Source organism: Fringilla coelebs (genome assembly GCF_963513975.1).
Source record: "Fringilla coelebs genome assembly, chromosome: 18".
Classification (NCBI taxonomy): Eukaryota; Metazoa; Chordata; class Aves; order Passeriformes; family Fringillidae; genus Fringilla; species Fringilla coelebs.
Window position 1 is genome coordinate 11391448 of NC_140044.1, and position 14598 is coordinate 11406045.

The 14598-nt window shown below is 43.7% G+C and overlaps 1 protein-coding gene across 1 annotated transcript in view; it reads right to left on the reverse strand.

Annotated features, from left to right (window-relative positions):
- The window catches only part of PTPRT (protein tyrosine phosphatase receptor type T), a gene marked incomplete at its 5' end in the record, with an annotated part of 453063 nt that overhangs the window by 101611 nt on the left and 336854 nt on the right, over positions 1 to 14598 (reverse strand). The window contains 2 exons of the mRNA XM_084218107.1: positions 9822 to 9924; positions 13424 to 13625. Of these exons, the coding sequence (XP_084074233.1) occupies positions 9822 to 9924; positions 13424 to 13625 (305 nt within the window). The remainder of the gene's footprint in view (positions 1 to 9821; positions 9925 to 13423; positions 13626 to 14598) is intronic.

A 14598-nucleotide genomic window follows, 5' to 3' on the forward strand; every position in this document is an offset into this window, starting at 1 on the left:
AGACCCCTGAGGTACAGCAGCTATCCCACTGTTGCAGATATATAAACAGTGGCATGGGGCATGTGACTCTGTCTGATATCACAGTATCAGCTGTATGTAAACAAATCCACACTTTCCTGTCCAATATTCCTCCAACCACCCACCAGCCAATATGTCCTGTCTAATGGAGTCTGGAGCATCCAGGCTGAACACATGCTGTTCCTACCAAATCTTTCAAATCAGGGAGAAAAAAGGAGAAAAATGTGACTTCTGAGCATCACTGGAGATGTGACCTGCAGTGAGAAGGGAGGAGCAGAAAGAGGAGTTTGGAGACTGGCTCTGTCTTAAAATTGCACCAGAGAAAAGATGCAACAGAACCATAAACACCACTAACAACAGTGTGGCAATAATTATTGATTAAATAATGCAGCTCTGAGCAACCTGGGATAGGGGAAGTTGGAACCAGGTGAACTTTAATGTCCCTTCAACTCAAATCATTCTGTGCTTCTATGATTCTATATGTGCACATCTAAACACCCCTGTGTGCACCTACATAAATATGTCTATTAAAATCAGTGATTCCAACCTCATAAAGTTCCACCCACCCTGACTCTTTTGAGTATCCAAAAATCCAAATATTCCCATATAGCTCTGAGCAAGTCTGGCCATCACCACAGCCCCTGTCCACAGCAAACAGCAACATGGTGACATGCACAAAACCTAAGGAGCTGTTCAGAACACAGCTGCATTCACTGACCATAAAGAAGAATTTGTGCACTTAAAGGGCCATTTATGGATGATTTGCCCTAATAAAAGATGCAATTCAGACTTGCAGAAAGACCATCCCCACACTGCTCCTGCATCTGTTTACTTGTACATTGCTTGTACTCTCTTAAATGCTTTAAATTCTCTATTTAATCTTCTGGGAAGTTTAAAAAAAATATTAAAAAATATTTTTAAAAATTTAAAAAAGAACCAGAGGGTATTTCAGAGCTGTGTATCCCATTATCTCAACCATCTCCATAAACCTGACCTGGCTTGCAAGCCAGATTAGCCATAATAGCTGCTGCTCCCTGGTGGGACTGGCCCGGTCCCTCTCTCCAGTTCAGTGCTGTTTTCTGCTGCCAGATTAGAGATAATGAGTGCAGACAGATACAGCTTTCACTGCAACAGGAGCTGATGTGAGTGGCTTTGGAGGAGTGTCGTCCCTCCTGAGCCACCTGCCATCTGTTTAATCTACCAAAAGAAAAAAGCCAAACCCCACCTCTGTTTTGTTAATGCTGCTTTGTATTAGACAGGCATCACTGGCTGAGGTCCTGTCATCCTCAGCAAGGGCTGGTTTAACACCAGCAGGATGTTTCAAGGAGAAGAAGAGCCAAAGTGGTTCTTGAACAAGCTGCAGGGAAAGGAGGGACCGTGGCAAACCCTTACTGGGTCTGTCCAGCACCTTCTGCCATGCCCTCCATAAAAGCAGCAGCTTGAACAAGAGGATGGGGGTATTTGCATATATTCTCAGTCAGAGTTAATTTGGGTTTTTCCAATGGCTTCCATCAAATTAGGTTCATTTGGATGCAGAAATAATCTAGCTGGGAATTCAAGCTTCCTCTGCCTTTTCCACAGCCACATCTACCAGGCTATGCAGGGAAAACCCACACAGAAGAATCTGTCTTTTTTTTAAGAGAGAACACTAGAAAAACACTAGAAACATAATTTTATTGAGGTCATGTCTGTTTGGATATTTTTTAAATTAAGAGGCTAAGAAAAGCACTAGGAAAAAAGAGGGAACCTGCTCTGTTTACAGCCTTCTGATAAACTTCATTACTCAACTACTGTGGTCAATGTGCAAGGATGATGAGCTCTCCTGGGGAAGGCCAGCACAGATTTTCAGCACCTGAAGCTGCAGGAGTGTCCACCAGCTCCTTTCCACCTTTTCTGGACATGTTTTGATTTTCAGAATGTGTAAAATTGTCATGCTTCTGATACCAGAGAGAAATCTAGAATGGTGCCTTCACTAGGAGATCTCCTGCCCCAGAACCAAGGGAAATTGAGGATAGAGGGAGTGGGAAAGTCCCAGCAATTCATCCACAAACACCTCCCACCCCCACCACAGTGGGAATGGGATGGATTTAAATGTTAGGAGATTGTGCCTGACAATCCTGTAGTCCACCAGCTCCCTTCAAAACCGAGACTATTTTTTACAAAAGAGCAAACATTACACATAGGCTGTGCCCTTTGGCAGAAAAGAGCCCTCAACCTGCATCAACATCATCTCCTGCAGCTCCTTAGGGACCTGTCAAGGTGGGCCATAAGGGAAATTGGCATTTCCTCCTTTTACTGTTTGACTTTCCCACTAGAAATGCTGCACATTCTGCCTCTCTCCTCACCTTCCCCATTTGCACCATGACTGCTTCGAATGACACCAGCCCTGTTCCCCCTTCCTTTGGCACTGCAAGCAAATCCTTCACCCTTCCTGGCTCTGCCTCTTGCTTTGGAAAACCACAGTGCAAGGAAAGCTGGAATTATGGGGAGGCAGAAGAGCAGCATGGTTGCAGAGGTTTATTCCTGAGAATTGTCTGGCTGCATTTATGATAATCCCTTCATTCCATCTGCATCCCACGCACTGGTGCAGCAACCCCATTTTCTAGTTCCAAGAAATTATGCATTCATTATGGAGGAAATTAACACCTCAAAGCAAACTATAATTAGGAATTCTTCAATTCAGTTTATGCTTTTTCAATTAGGCCCTCTATAATTTTAATCACGGGAGCATTACCATGTTTCCTGAATTTATATACCTGTAGTATAATTAAATCCTGCAATGCCTTAGTCTGCAACAGCAAAGCAGAGCTTGCTCATCTTCCCTTTTATTGTGTTTTCCTGTTGTTATAGACACACCAAGGGGCACCTGCCTGTGTGGACATCTCCTGCCATGTGCAGCAGAGAAGGAAGGGCCATTTGTCCTCTGAACTCAGCACCCTCACTCCTGGGACAGGCACTGCCCCTGAGGGGGGACAACTGCCAGGGACTTGTGCTCAGACTCATCCCATTTCATTGTAAGTACCTTCAATTAACTAAATCACCCTTGATGATCCTCCAAAAGAGCCAAGGTCCTTCCTCTGTGCTTCCCACCCCTGAGCAGCTGTGGCGCAGCTCAGCTCATTCCACCAAAGCGTCTGAGCCAAAAGCTTGGCACTGTGACACCTCCTGGAAGTCAGAGTTTCTGATTTTTGAAGTATTTTGTGTTGTTTGTTATTACCCTTTCGTTCTGTGACAACAAGGAAGGGGCACAGTGGCTCTGAGAGCTGTGGAGCAAAGAAATGTCTGGGGAAAATGAACCCTCAAACTGGAACCATGGGGATTCTCTCCTGTTCCCTCATCTAGTGGGGTGAAGGGTTGATGTGAGGAGATGGCCATCAATTTGTGAATATCAGCTTAAAGCTCAGAATTCATTAACCTGTTGGTTGCTATAATTAAATCTGGCAGTTTATGCATTCAGCATAAAAGATTTATGCAAAAAAACCTCCTTTCCTCCAGTCAGTATGCTCAGATCTTCACAACACTAAAAACTGTTAGCAAAAGTCTCCCTGCAGCACTAATAAAATGCTGCTTGGCACCAAAGAATTTGCTCCACGTGTAATTTGATTGTTGAAATATTATCATTCAAATAGACACCAATTTTATGGCTTTCCTCTCCCATTTCTGCCCACTGCCAAAGCTCCCTGTGGAATGGTCAAAGACACAGCAGGTCACCCAGGCTGTGAAAATGGCCATGGTCTGGATGGCTGAAAAATGGTAAAAGGCAGATTTGTCCCCTTTAGGGGGCTGAATTTCAATTGCACATTGTGCTGATCCAGTAGGAAAATGCATTTCCTGTACCAGATGAGAAAATTGACCCAAATTACCCTTTTGCCTCACTTTTTGGGACTAACACCTCACTCCTCAGAGAACTAAACACAACCTTTAAGTCCCTATTCAACTAATGCTGCCATGTTCCACAAAAAACTAAATATTCCTTCCTGATACTCAGGGTTGTACCTTACACACCTGTATCTGCATTTTGCTTTTCTCCTGACTCAATAAGCAAAGCACCTGTAATAGTCATAATAATTTCAAGTACTTAATGCCTTTCACCCAAATTCTCAATTTCCTTCTCTCACATTCACACACAGTTGAAGAAAATGTAGATCTTTTTTATCTCTCAGAAGAAACTTCTTTATGTACACCTCCAAACTCTTAGCTAAATTGAAGGCACAGGAGAAACTCAGCTTGAATGATTTCAGAACAACATCCCTGAGGTATATTATAGGAGATGTTAATTAACACAGATATTTTGGCTTATAATATCAGAAGCCTAGATTGATAATCTCATTTCTCATTAAATACTACAAAATTAAAAGATGACATTAAATGCTACAAAATTAAAAGTGACGACTGCTTGCCCTGCATTGAATCAACTCACATGATGCAGACATTTAAGCAGGAGCTCAGAAAAAGCAGAGCAGGAATTTTCTTTTCCAAGTGCCTTTCAAGGGACTCTAACTTTCTGAATTACCAAGGGCATGATCATTTTCACCCTTAGCACCCTTTTTATTGTTTTGCTGCTCCTTCAGTCTAGTCTTTATTTTCATGTACAAGGTACTCCGCATGGGATTTTTAAGAACTAGAAACTGCCACCCTTTTGTGGCATTAATGAATCAATTATCAGCACAACTGCCTGAGGCAGGCTCATGTGATGCCACTAAGAAGCTGCAAAGCAGAGATCTGAGCAGCACTGCTCCCCCTGTACGGTGGAGATCTACAAACCAAAGTCACCAGTGGCAAAGCAAAACAAAAGCACCAGCAGATATTGTGAATTTAGAGTTTCTCCACCACAGACTCAATCAAGGTCACTGGGCTTGCAAACCACTCCTTTGTAAGGCTGGGAAGAACTGCTGTGCAGTAAAGGCAGAATCACACTAAGGATGCAGGGAGAGGGGTGCAGGAAAGGCAGGCTCAGGATGAACAGGTAATGCCCAAAATCATGGAAAAGAAATTACCTGGAGATGAAATTTTGAGCCTGTGGCTCCAAATTTTCTCCATTTTTACTTTTTTGCTGATGGAAGGAAAGTTTTAGCTGCTTTCAGTTCTCCAACATAAAATGGAAGCAACAACATGGCCCTTCCTTCCAGGACAGTTTTGCTCATTATTGCATGTAGGAATACTAATTGCACAGATACATCCAAAAGGATTTTTTCCTGGGAGAATAGTTTGAGTATAAAACCAGAAAAAAAAACATTGTCCCTAGGTGTTCTGTAAATAACACTACAGCTGTCTTCTCTTAAATTTTTTTGCATCATGTATAACAAAATTTCCCTTTATTTCATGCTTGGAAGATCAATAATCACATAATAACACTCAAGTGTAACACGGGGCTTGGTCTATATAAATTAATTTTTCCTCCTGGCTGGCTGTTGATATGAAAATATTTATTTCACCTTTGCTCAGTCCTTCTTAATATATTTTAAATATTTAAACTCTCTACTTGTATTCAGATTTATGTATTTCCTTTAAGATCTAAATTAATAAACTGACCCATCTGTACCTGTGTGCTGGCAGCATACTAAAGAATATCACAGATTATTTACTGACACACCTCTGAGAACTGCAGGAAGAGAGACCAAATCCATATTGCTCCAACAAAAAAGCTTTCTATTTTCTGAACCCCACCCCAAAATAATAGCAGGCTCTTCTTGAGTGTCCTTCTGCAGTGTCCTACAGCTCCACCACACAGAGCAGGGTATTGACAAGGCAATCACTTAAGGGGAGCATTTATCTAAGCTCTGAAACCCTCAGAACTAACACATGCTCTGGAAATTTGATTTTCTCCATGATGGTAGTACAGGTAGATTGACAGAACCAACTGTGTGTTAATAAAGCAGATGGACCTTCAAATATCCAGCACACAAAAACCAGCCCGTGGACATGTCCTGCAGATAAAACCCCTCAGAGTGTTATTTCCAAGCTGGGAGTGGGATATCAATTCTCAAATAGAGGTCTAAAGATGTCATATGTGAATAATCTATGAAGGACTAACTCAGCCCTCCTGACAATAACAGATTCAAAGGCAGAAATATCCTCAAAATCACATTGGAGGTTTTCAGGAAAGAGTTGAGGAGTAAAGATTGAGAACACTTGCATTCTTCCTTCCTCTTGTGAATGTATTATAGATGAATGTCAGCCTCCAGCAAATCAATCACAGCACCATTCACATGGTTTAGATTGATAGAGGAACACCTAAAAGTTATTTTTAAAGGGCAATGTGGAGTCAAACTCTGCAGGTTATACCACAAAAAATAAAGGCAAAAATGAAACACCTGTGCCACAAGGGAGAATATTTCTGCCTGCTGAGGCTTCACCTTTCTTTTGGCAATAGGACAAAATAGATCAAAGAATATCTAAGTTTATATTAATCCTATTAGGTTGCATGAAAGAGTCCTCTTTGTTATCTATAGATCATTAACAACGCCGAGTTCATGATCGTTACTTTTATAAACAGCCACATTCAAATTATTTATCATGAGCACTGGGGAACATCAGAAGTGTCTTAATGCTGAAAGTGACTTTGGATTTGGTGTAGCTCCATTTCAGATGAATGAAAATACAATTAATCTTATTTTAAATATCCTTCTCTATTATTCTGAAGATCTTCTTGCAGCCCATGCTCCATCTCTGTGCTACAGCAGAATGAAATAACTCAAGGCCAAGTGCAGACATTGCCTTACAGTCACATCCCTACATGTTCTCCAACTCACCATCCCCTGAACAGAAGAGGAAATATTAGAATAATTACTGTATATTAATTGTTTTTCATCTTCACAGTTTGGAAGGACGATAATAAAAACTGGAGAACCGCAGAGCAGAAACTCTCAGGCTGATGGGACAAGGGCTCCACCTCTTCCTGCCCAGGAAGGCGTGAGGGAAATCCACCTCAGACTCCTCTCAGGAGCTGTTCAGCCCCATCTGAGGCAGGCTGGGAGATGAGGGATCCAGGAAAGCATGGCCACATCCACCAGGGAGGCCAGGAGAAGGGGGATTTCCACTGGGCAGGACCCTCTGCCCCATCTAACTGCCGGGCAGGGAGGTCGCTCAGCCCTTTGCTCAGACCTGGGCTTGCCTTAACGCCTTCAGCAACTGGGCAGAGCATGGCATCCCACCAAGAGGGGATTCATGAGGGAAATAAACCCCACACAACCAAAAGGTAGAACACCCAACCAGACAATATCAAAGAGTGCTTGATCCCAGCTGAGTGAATAAAACACACTGAGGATGAAAAGCCGCCTCGTTCTTGCGTATTGTGGGTGCCACAAGCAGTTCACAATAAGTTACTTGTGTTATTCTTTTGATCTCCCTCTGAGGGAATGGGACCCATTTTTGGAAATGGTACTTTGAGAGAATTTCACAAATGGGGAAGCGTGCAGAACAGACTGGAAGAAAAGGGAAGAGGCTAGGAAAATTGAAGCTTGAAATAACTGGATTTATTAAGGTTAGCCTCAGAACAGTCTGGATGGTTCCACAGGGGAAGAATTCAGAGCTTGTCAGAGTTAATAAAAAGCTAAAATTCTCCCCAACACTCCCTCCCCCTTACTCCTTCTGCCCTTCTGCTTTTCATACACACATCTGTAAGTCAATGAAATGGACTCATTATAGGAAATAATTTTATCACTTAGATGTGGCATGTAAATATTGCACTTTCTGCAAACATGTGTAATAGGCTTCAATGCAATTAAAGAAATCAGAGTGAAAATTTATAAAAAATCTCTACCAATTTTATGTACAGATGCATTTGCTGGAAAAGGCATTATTCACTGAATGCAGTTAAAGTGCAGTAAATCGACTTTGAGAAAAATCACCAGACTTTTCAATAAAAAGACAAAATAGCAACACTGCTAAGACAGCAGGTGGTAAAACGAGATACAGGAATGTTCCCCCATATAAAGAAATAAAACAAAACAAAGCTGTGTGATTTTACTGCTCTTTTCCAGCAGAAAAAAACATCCCTAAAGGACTCAGAAAATAGCCTCCTAAATTTGCTCATACGGAGTACCAGAGATTGAAAGGCAAACTTTGAAATACATTACTCAGAAAAACCAGAGAAGGGATGGTGCTTAGTCTTAAGGAATGGATTTTATTTTTTATTTTTATTTGTTTGAGCTTGTCAATGTAATTTGGGGCCAAGCCACAACACAGCTGGGGGACCACCAGCTGATATAGGATATTTAATTAAATCCAGTAGTTTGCATCTGGAGCAATTTGCACCTGAATACTTAGTGGGCATCCTTCAAAAGCATTAAGAACCTGTCAGTGGGATAGAGAAACCCAAAATGAAAGAAACCCGTCATGAAAGGGGGAACTATGATGTTTTTAAAATAACACCCATGGGAAAAACTTCTGCTGTGAAAGCTTGAAGATGCCACAGGGAGGTAATGAATACCTGCTGGACCCCTCTGCAAGGCAGGGGGTTTTATAAGTGAAGGGGGTTTTTATAAGTGATTCCAATTGCTGCTGTCAGCAGAGGAGCCTGGCAGGATGAGCAGCAGCAACAGGTGAGGCAGTGTGGGCTCAGAAGGGAAATTTCTTCATCTGTGCTGGTGCCTTGCACCAAACACAACTTTACTGAGATGGAAGGGAGTGATGAGCACAGAACTCCAGGTCAGGTGAGTGTCCCACGTCAGCATGTCCCCACTGAGAGCAGGACCCAGCTCAGGTGCCCGCTCTGTGCCACGGGCAGCACAGAAGGGATGGCACCCCTGTACCTGGCACTGCTGCGGTCACACCTGACTCCTGTGTCCAGTTCTGGGCCCCTCACTCACTGCAAGGAAGACCTTGAGGGGCTGGAGTGTGTCCAGAGAAGGGCTGGAGACTCAGCCATGTGAGGAGCAGCTGGAGTTGTTTAACCTGGAGAAGAGGAGGCTCAGGGGGAACCTTCTCACTCTCCACAACTCCCTGACAGGGGGGACAGCCGGGAGGGAGTCAGGCTCTGCTCCCACAAGGGACAAGACAAGGAGAAATGGCCTCAAGCTGTGCCAGGAGAGGTTCAGCTTGGACATCAGGAGGAATTTCTTCACAGAAAGGATGGTCAGGCATTGGAAGGGGCTGCCCACAGAGGTGGTGGAGTCCCCATCCCTGCAGATGGCACTCAGGGCTCTGGGCTGGTTGATAAGGTGGTGAGTGGTGAGAGGTTGGACTCTACGGTCTTGGAGGTCTTTTCCAACCTTAACGATGCTGTGATCTGTAAATCCTCTCCTCTGCAGCAGGATCTGCTTGTCTGTGTGAGCAAAGCCTCACTAAATCAAAATTCCTGTTTCCTGGACTTCACTGCACAGCCAGCCCAGCAGCACAGCTGGATTACGAATGTGAGAAGCGCGTTAAACCCAGACACTGAGCAAATACCTCCACAAGCATTAAAGACAAGGCAGGCACTCCTAGAACAGTTCCCAGCAGGCCTTGTTCATCGTGGAAGAGGGGGCAGGAGGGAGACCTGGAGCCTCCTCCACCCTCGTGCGGGGATGTTCAGTCTCCAGCTCCACATCCCGCTGTGCTCCAGCACTGCAAAGGCATCTGAAGTGATGCTGAGAGGGTAATAACCCCGACAGTGCCTGCAGCAATGCTTCCTGGAGGTTAACAGCGGGAGGCAAGGAGGCTGAAGCATTCATGAAAGGAGAGTGTGAAAGGCAGAATCAACAGCCGAGTTGGCCTTTTAGTCAGGGCTGCTTTCGGCAGCTCCATTATCAGAGGAGAATGAGAGAGGAGTTAGGGGAGGAAGGAGGGAAGGGAAGTGTGAAGAGGAAAGACAAAAGACCCACCTGACAGGTGCTCCCCGGGACTGAGCAGGCTTCAGCATGACAGTGATGGTGGTGTCAGTCTCATTGAGGGGAGAGTCCGTGTCGTACTCCGGCATGGACGGAGCTGCAGCAGAACAGAGAACACCCCCATCAGGCACCAGCCACTGTCCTTGGCACTTAAATGCTATATATAAAGTGTTATATTAACATTTGTCAAATGAAATAGCAAAATACTTCCCAGTGTTATGACCAGAATGATCAAAACTGCTTCGATGTTTGTACGCTCTTTTTCCATTCCAATGAAACGGGAATCGGACAATCTTCAAGCTGGCTTTGAAAACCCCCTCTTGAATTTTTAAGACTTAGTAAGGCCTTGAGATGGGATCATTCCTTCAGTGTTAAAGGTGAGGAAAGGGACTGCATAGACATTATAATAAACTCAAATTATTAGGATGAGTGAATCAGTGGCAGAGCTAAAAGTACCCCTGAATCCTGAATCTTTTTCCCTGCTCTGGTCAGTTCATTTGCCCTCTCACACCTTAAGAGATTTCAATGCACAGGCTTAAGCTGTGTCCCCTTGATGAGCTGGAGGGTGTGCTAGGTAGCACAAAAGATGAAAAGAGAGGAGCACCAATTAGCCAGGTTATTTTTGCACCCAAACCCAGGACATTTTACTCTGGTATTTAAGTGCTGCTGATTCACCAGGCAGCTGCAGAGATCCCAGTGCCACCCTGGGGCAGTGCCCAGCCATGGCAACCCCATCCCTGAGGTGTTCCCCCCAGCAATACACAAACCCACTGAATAAAAACCCACTCAACCAAACTCTAGTTTCTCTTTCTGCTTTGTTATCTTCTCTTAGGACCATTCCACGAAAGTAGGACAGGTTTCCTTAGGAAATGTGTTTCACTTATTTCTTCTTCCTTCCCCAGGAGCAGGCATCTGTTTGGGACAAGTTTTACTGCTGAAGACCTGAAGAGACCATGAGGCCAGAGCAGCACCAAATTTGTTCCAAAGATGCAAGTTTCTCTGAAATAACTTTAAAGTATAAAGCAAACAGAAGAATTCACACAAGTTCGTCTGTAGCTCACAAGGGCAAGCTGCATTGTGGGGGATCCCATATTTAATCCTCTCATAGTGATTTCCACTGTAATCCTGTTTACAATCAGGATTTTTATCTAAATGCCTGAAAACTGTCAAGAATGGGGGCTGCTATTATCAGCTCAGCTGCTGGCTTCCCTGTCAATAAGCTGGGGATGCATTCAGAGTGAATGTCAACTGCTTAAGAAGGATTTCTCTGGAATAAGGCGCTCTCCATCAAGGGGAAGCAGTGACTCCTTGAAAGGAGACACATCCCCAGGGCTCTTCCACACCAGAGGTCACTGGAGATGCTGGAGATCAAAGAATGGTTTGGGTTGGAAGGGATCTTAAAGATCATCCATTCCAACCTCTGCCATGGGCAGGGACACCTCCCACCATCCCAGGTGCTCCCAGCCCTGTCCAGCCTGGCCTTGGGCACTGCCAGGGATCCAGGGGCAGCCACAGCTGCTCTGGGCACCCTCACAGGGAGGGATTCCCTCCTAACATCCAACCTAACCCCACTGTGTGTCAGGTTAAACCCCTTCCCTTGTCCTGTCCCTCCAGGTCCTGGTCCAAAGTCTCTCTCCAGCTCTCCTGGAGCCCCTTTGGGTACTGCTGTAGAAAGCTGCAATGAGGTCACCCCAGAGCCTTCTCCCCTCCAGGGGAGCACCCCCAGCTCTCCCAGCCTGGCTCAGAACAGAGGGGCTCCAGCCCTTGGAGCATCTCCGTGGCCTCCTCTATACTCAGTTCAATATCTCCATGTCCTGCCTGTGCTGAGCATCCCAGAGCTGATGCAGAGCTCCAGGTGAGTTCTCATGGGGGCAGAGAAGAGGAGGAAAACCCCCTCCCTTTTCCTGCTGGCCTGGATGGCACAGCAGGAATTGCTGAGCCATTGCTCTGGCCAGAGAGGACAATGCCACAGCATGACTTAGAAACAAATATACACACACACTGCTGCAGCACAGGTGGCTTTCCATGTGGAAGGAAAAAATACAGCCTCACAAGGACATTCCTGTCACAGCAAAAATCCTTACTCTCCCTAACAACCTCAAGGCTGCCTCTTGGAGCAAATTTAACAGTAATTTTCAAATTATTTGGAAAATGCATCAGAAATTTGACCATGCAATGAGAATCTAATGAGAAACTACCCTGATACTTGCATAGAGTTTGTACCCACCTGTTGAGAGACATATTTGGGAGATGGGGGGTTAAAAAGTCAATAAACCAAGCTCAGTATGCATATAGTTGGCAGTCATGCAGGCTGCTAACACAATTTGGGCACTCACAGGATGATAAAATGCAAAGAAACTGAAACAGAGGAGAAAAGGGCCCCAAAGCATTGCTGTGTTTTTTTATTTGGTCACAAGAGAATGGAGTGCATGCTGTGCTGTCCCTTCACAGCAGGGCTGCAGGACTCCCAATAGCCCATGGAGCTGCTTGGACACTTAATGGCTTTTACTTCAAGTGGTTCAGGGCTTGAGTGCTAAATGTGAAGGCTTCAAACCCTGAGCAGAGGGAGGAGATGTGCTTTGCTTCCTTAAAATTTACCCTGCCACTTACTGCTCACAACTTGCTATTATTAACTGATTCTGAAATAGGGCAGTGGAAAATCTATACTGTAGTACAATCTTTTCTACAATAACCAGCCATAATTTCAAGCATTACCAGCGTCCTGAATGTTCCAGATGTGTATTTTGACTTTGCTGAAATAAAAAGTTAAAATGGTCCAAAAAATGACAGCTTTTCTCTCTGTTAGAAAACCTATTTTAAAAATCTATTTTTGTGCTATCAACTAAATGTTAAAATCCACATGTATCTGTCCAATATCACCACTAAAGTCCATTTTTTTTATAACTGCCCTGTTTCCCCTTTTTTCTCACCCCTTCTTTTTGCCATTGCCTCCTTATTTTAGTGCCTTTCATAGTCTTATGTGCCTCAAGCCCTCTCACTGCTCTTACCCATTAAAAAACCCAAGAAAAAAACACTTTCCTCCCTTATTTTTAGTCTCTTTGCACTATTAATTCCATTACTTCATTCCATCCATTTTGGTGCATCCTGAAAATAAAAACCACATTACAGAAGGAGTTCCCCCAGCCAGGCAGATAATGCTAACAATAATTACTCTAAGAGTAGTTCATTTATGGAACTAATGATGTTTCTCATTCCAAATGCACCACAGATATCCAGGGATACTTAGGACACCCACAAATTAACCCCTGTAATTGTAACCCAAATAAACAAAGGTCTGTGGCTGTTTCAAAACTCTTCCCTATGAAACGTAGAGAGACGTTAAGCTGAGTATTTTTTAATAATTGTATGCAATAAAATAATTATTATATAAATATGTAAATGATATATATTTTATTTATTTTATTTTATATATAAATATATTTTTATATATAATATATATATTTTATATATATTTATTTTATTTTCTATATAAATATATAAAATAAAATATGCAATAATTTAATAATTTTAGCTTTGAGTTTAAAGCACAAAGCTCTAGATTTTATCTTTTTTTTCCTTTTTCTCCAAAGCAGTACCTGAAATCTTGGTTGCAATCCTGGTGGTGATGGGTGGCCCAAAGCCCTTGACTGTGCTGGCTTTGATGGTGAAGGAGTAGGTGGTGCCTGGGTACAGTCCCACAAAGAGGTGATGGGTTTCATTCCGCAGCTTGAAGACTTTCCCTCTCTGGCTGGACAGGTCAGCGCTGGGATCCAGAGAGCCAACGGCCTTGTAGGTGATCTGCAAGGGAAGAACAAGGACAGGAGGTGATCAGGGCCCTTCTGCACCTGGCCTCTCCCTGCTCTGTCACCTCTCGAGGCTCAACTGCAAGCACAAGGAATTATTGAATTTTTCCAGGGTTATTTCTGTGTCTCCCATGAGCTGTTTTGGGTTTGGGTGCTGTCAAACCGATGTGACAATTTTTCCAAGGCTTTACTGAGGGAAAAACTGATTTTCCTCTCTCAGCTAAAGCTTCAGCAGGTGCTGACTTACAACAAAAGAGGTAAAGAGTTGCTTTATGTTCCCAAGTGTCACTACAGGACACAGAATAACACAATGTGGACACACGGCTCTCTCAAGGTAAAAAGAGCACTTTTAATTACTAACTCCAGCATTTACAGATTTCCCAAAGTGACAGTGGATTGGAGGGTGACAGTGCCACCTCTCCAATGACACTGGACAAACCAACAGTCCATCAAATTTCTCCTCCTCTATAAAAGAATGCAAAACGTAAGTTATTTACATAAAATGTGTGAGAAAGTTGGTTACAAGAATGTAAACATCAGAAGGCTCAGAAAAATCTTTAAAAAATCAGGGTGACATCCAAGCTCAGAGCTTCTGTCATCAAAGCAGAGCACACAGCACGGCCAGCAGGATTGTCACATGAGAATCACCCCTGCAACCCCCACAGCTCAGGGAAACCCTCAGTGCAAAGATGGACACGGTTCCTTTGGCAAATCATCTCCTCAAAAGGCAGCTGAAAGCAATGGAAGCCTTTTTCTGTCAACAAAACCTTTGGAGGCCTTTTCTGTGCTGCAGAGAAGATGCTGAAATGAAATAATATATTTAAATTAAATAAATATCACCACATCTTTAGACAAAAGCTCTTCTCTCTGTGGAACCCAGCTTCTGCTGTCCTTTCCTCCCCTCCTTCTGAGCCTCAGAGTGCAGATTTACACATGGTGCAGTCTGGTTTACACCTGGTTGGAAGCCA